General features: G+C 49.0%; 1 protein-coding gene across 1 annotated transcript; it reads left to right on the top strand.

Moving 5' to 3' along the window:
- Positions 1-405: 405 nt before the first annotated feature.
- CLDN23 (claudin 23) lies at positions 406-2,693 on the top strand. Its single transcript, XM_051965158.1, has one exon. The coding sequence runs from the start codon at positions 1,260-1,262 to the stop codon at positions 2,091-2,093; it is 834 nt and encodes a 277-aa protein (XP_051821118.1). The 5' UTR covers positions 406-1,259; the 3' UTR covers positions 2,094-2,693.
- The last annotated feature ends 721 nt before the right edge of the window (positions 2,694-3,414 follow it).

The following is a 3,414-nucleotide window of genomic DNA, read 5'->3' as shown; positions in this document are numbered from 1 at the left end:
TGGATTTGAACTCAAGTCCTCCTGATTTCAGGGCTAGTGCGCTATCCACTGTACCATCTAGCTGCCCTAGAAGAATACTATTTTAACTGTGTTTTGTTGTTGTTTGCATTTTTCTTTCACAAGGGTAATACAGAAATATGTTTTAAACGATTGTACATTGGTAACCTATATCGAACTGCTTGCTCTCTTGGGAGAGGGGAAGCCAGGGGAAAGAAAGAAAAAATTGAAACTCAAAATCTCACAAAAATGAATGTTGAAAACTATCTTTACGTGTAATTGGACAAATAAAAAAACTATTAAGAAAAAAAAAGAGAGAGAGAGAGAAACATTTGAATGTGTAGAGATTTTTTGAATTCTTCACCCATCTCCAGCCAGCTGCACTCCAACTTAGCAGTAAGGAAGTACACGGAGAGGGAGAAAAGGTAACTGGCTTTAAATGGACAAAAGATTTCCAGGTAATTTCTCGAGTGTCAATAAGCCACCTGGAGACGCACCAAGAGAGGCGGTGAGCTTCTGGATTGTCGAAATCCAGAACCGCCCCTCTCTTGGTGAAGCAGCCCCCGGTGCTCTACACACTAGGCAATGGCCAGTGGTGGGGTGGGAAGAAGCTGGAATGGCTATGCGTTAACGTGGTAAACTGTCCGGACCCCCCAAACTGGATGCAGGCAGGGACAGGTGCTTAACCAGCCCCCTCCCAGTTACCAGCTCAGGTCTCAACCTTTGTCCAAGGCAATGGGGAGGAGCAAGCAAGGGCGGGGCTGAACCCAGCGAGGACCCAGTGGTTGCTTCCTGTTTGGCCCTTACCGGGTCAGCCCCTCCCGAGCCGGGCGGACTCTTGCGCTTTCTCAGTTTCGGTGAGACTGCCTGGGATCTGGTTTCGCTTGGGGACGGGCGGAGCTTTGCGCTGTAGGAAGTCTAGGAGAGGGATGGGCGAAGGGCAAAACAGAAGGGAGAGAGTGGGGAGAAGGAGAAGGTGGGAGGCGCGGAGCAGATCCGGACTGAGCTTGATCGCCCTGATCTGGACACTCGGATCGCCAGAGGCATCTCGATGCCAGGAGCATATCGGCCCCGCTTAGGGAAGCTTTCATCCGGGTGGAGAGAAGTGAGTAAGAGGAGGGACCAGGAGAGAGGAGCGGGACACACCAGCTCTGAGACAGCGAGAAGTCCACATTCTCATCCACTGGATTTCGCAGGTCGGACGGCCGTAGAAGTGCCAATTTCGCCGAAGTGAGGGACCCGTCAGCCCCCCGGCTGCAGAGATGAGGACGCCAGTGGTCATGACCCTGGGTTTAGTGCTGGCCCCCTGCGGCTTGTTACTGTGCCTGGTCTGCACGCTGACGCCGGGCTGGCGGCAGGCAACAGGTTTCCTCGATCAACCGGTGGACTTGCTGGTGACCCAGGGACTCTGGGACATGTGTAGAGAGCAGAGCAGTCGCGAAAGCCAGTGCGGGCTGCCGGACGAGCTGGGGTATTATTCCGCGGAGCCGGTGCGGGCGGCTCGCGCTCTGACAGTCACGGGACTGGCCACCACAGCCGTGGGGCTGCTGATGGCCTCTCTGGGGGTGCGCTGCTGGCACAACAAGCCCCGCGCCTGGCTGGCCGGAGCCTCGGGGCTCGTGCTCTTTGCCGCTGGCCTCCTAGGACTCATCCCGGTGGCTTGGTACAGGCACGTCCTGCAAAACCGCACCGTTCTTCCCGCGCAGCCCAGCCCTGTCCAGCTGCGAGTTGGCTACAGCTTAGTGCTAGGCTTTCTGGGCAGTTGCCTGTTGCTAGTGGGGGGCTTCTCCCTGGCACTCAGCTTCGCCCAGGTCTGCGAAGAGTGTGCCCACCGTCCCAAGGCATACCCGGCTACGCGCCGCGGCAGCCTTAATACGGTGCAGATACAATGGCCTGAAGCTCCCATCGTTCCATCGATCTTGTCCCAGCGCAACCAGAACCGGCTTCAGCCTCAGGGTGGCCCGAAGCCCCGAGTGGGCTTCAGGATGCCTCGGCCTGCAGCCTATACGAACCCAGAAGATGTACTGAAGGGAGAGCAAAGCAGCAGCCGGCATCCTGGCTCCATTAGCACACTGCCCTGTGACTCAGACCTCTAACTAGCAAGGTCCTTCCTTTTGCCTGGATTTCTGATCCTGGTCTGCTCAAATGAATGCAATGGAACCCACTGAGAGACACTAGGGCTGCTTGGGATCCATCATTGCTGACAGGTTCCCGCTATGGCTCCTATTGCTTTTGAAAGGATTGCCGTTTTAGGGTGCTTAGGGTTTTACGGAACATTTAGTCTAGAAGGGACCTTAAGTAAGTCAAAGCATTTCCTACAAGCAACTAGGTGGAACTGTGGATAAAATGCTGGACTTGAACTCAGGAAAACCTGAATTGAAATCAGGCCACTGACACTTCTAGCTCTGAAACCCTGGTCAAGTCACTTAATGGTCCCAATTGTCAAGTGGAGATAAAAATAACAACACCTACCTCCCAGAGTTGTTGTGGGAATAAAATAAGATAGTATTTTTTTTTTACATTTTTATTTAAAGTTTTGAGCTCCAAATTCTATCCCTCCTCCTTGACCCCCTCACTGAGATGGTAAGCAATCAGATACAGATTATACATGTGAAATCATGTAAAACATTTCCATATTAGTCATTTTGTACAAGAGGACTCAAATAAAAGAAAAAGTGAATGAAAGAAAGGAAAAAGTAACATGCTTCAGTTTGTATCCAATGGATGTCAGTTCTTTCTGTAGAGGTGGAGGGTGTGCTTCATCCTTAATCCTTTGGGATTGTCTTGGACCACTGTATTTCTGAGAATGGCTGTCATTTACAATTCTTAAACAATATTGCTATTATTGGGTACAACAGTTTCTTCCTTCTATTCACTTCACTCAGCCTAAGTTCATATAAGTCTTTCTAGGTTTTCCTGAAATCATTGTGTTTGTCATTTCTTAGAGGACAATAATTAGAATCATATATCAAAGCTTGTTTAGCTACTCCCTGATTAATGGGCATCCCTTTGATTTCCAATTCTTAGCCACCACAAAAAGAACTGTTTGTACAAATAAGTTCTTCCCCCACCCCCTTTTTTTTTTTGTATGTCTTTAGGATATAGACTTAGCAGTAGTATTTATTGCTGGCTCAAAAGGTATGCACAGTTTTATAGCCTTTTGGGACATAATTCAAAACTCCAAAGTGGTTGGATTGGTTCACAATTCTACCAAAAGTGCCTTAGTATCCCAGTTTTCCCACATCCTCTTCAACCTCTATCATGTTCCTTTTTTTTGGGGGGGGGGTATAGGTATAAGGTGGTACCTCAAATATGTTTTAATTTGCATTTCCCAATACTGATTTCTTTGTCTGAAAATTGCCTGTTCATGTTCTTTGACCATTTATCAATTGGAGAATGATTTGTATTTTTATAAAT

This window comes from Antechinus flavipes, chromosome 6 (genome assembly GCF_016432865.1).
Source record: "Antechinus flavipes isolate AdamAnt ecotype Samford, QLD, Australia chromosome 6, AdamAnt_v2, whole genome shotgun sequence".
Taxonomy (NCBI): domain Eukaryota; kingdom Metazoa; phylum Chordata; class Mammalia; order Dasyuromorphia; family Dasyuridae; genus Antechinus; species Antechinus flavipes.
Note: the sequence above shows the minus strand (reverse complement) of the source record. Positions and strands in the feature narration are given on the sequence as shown.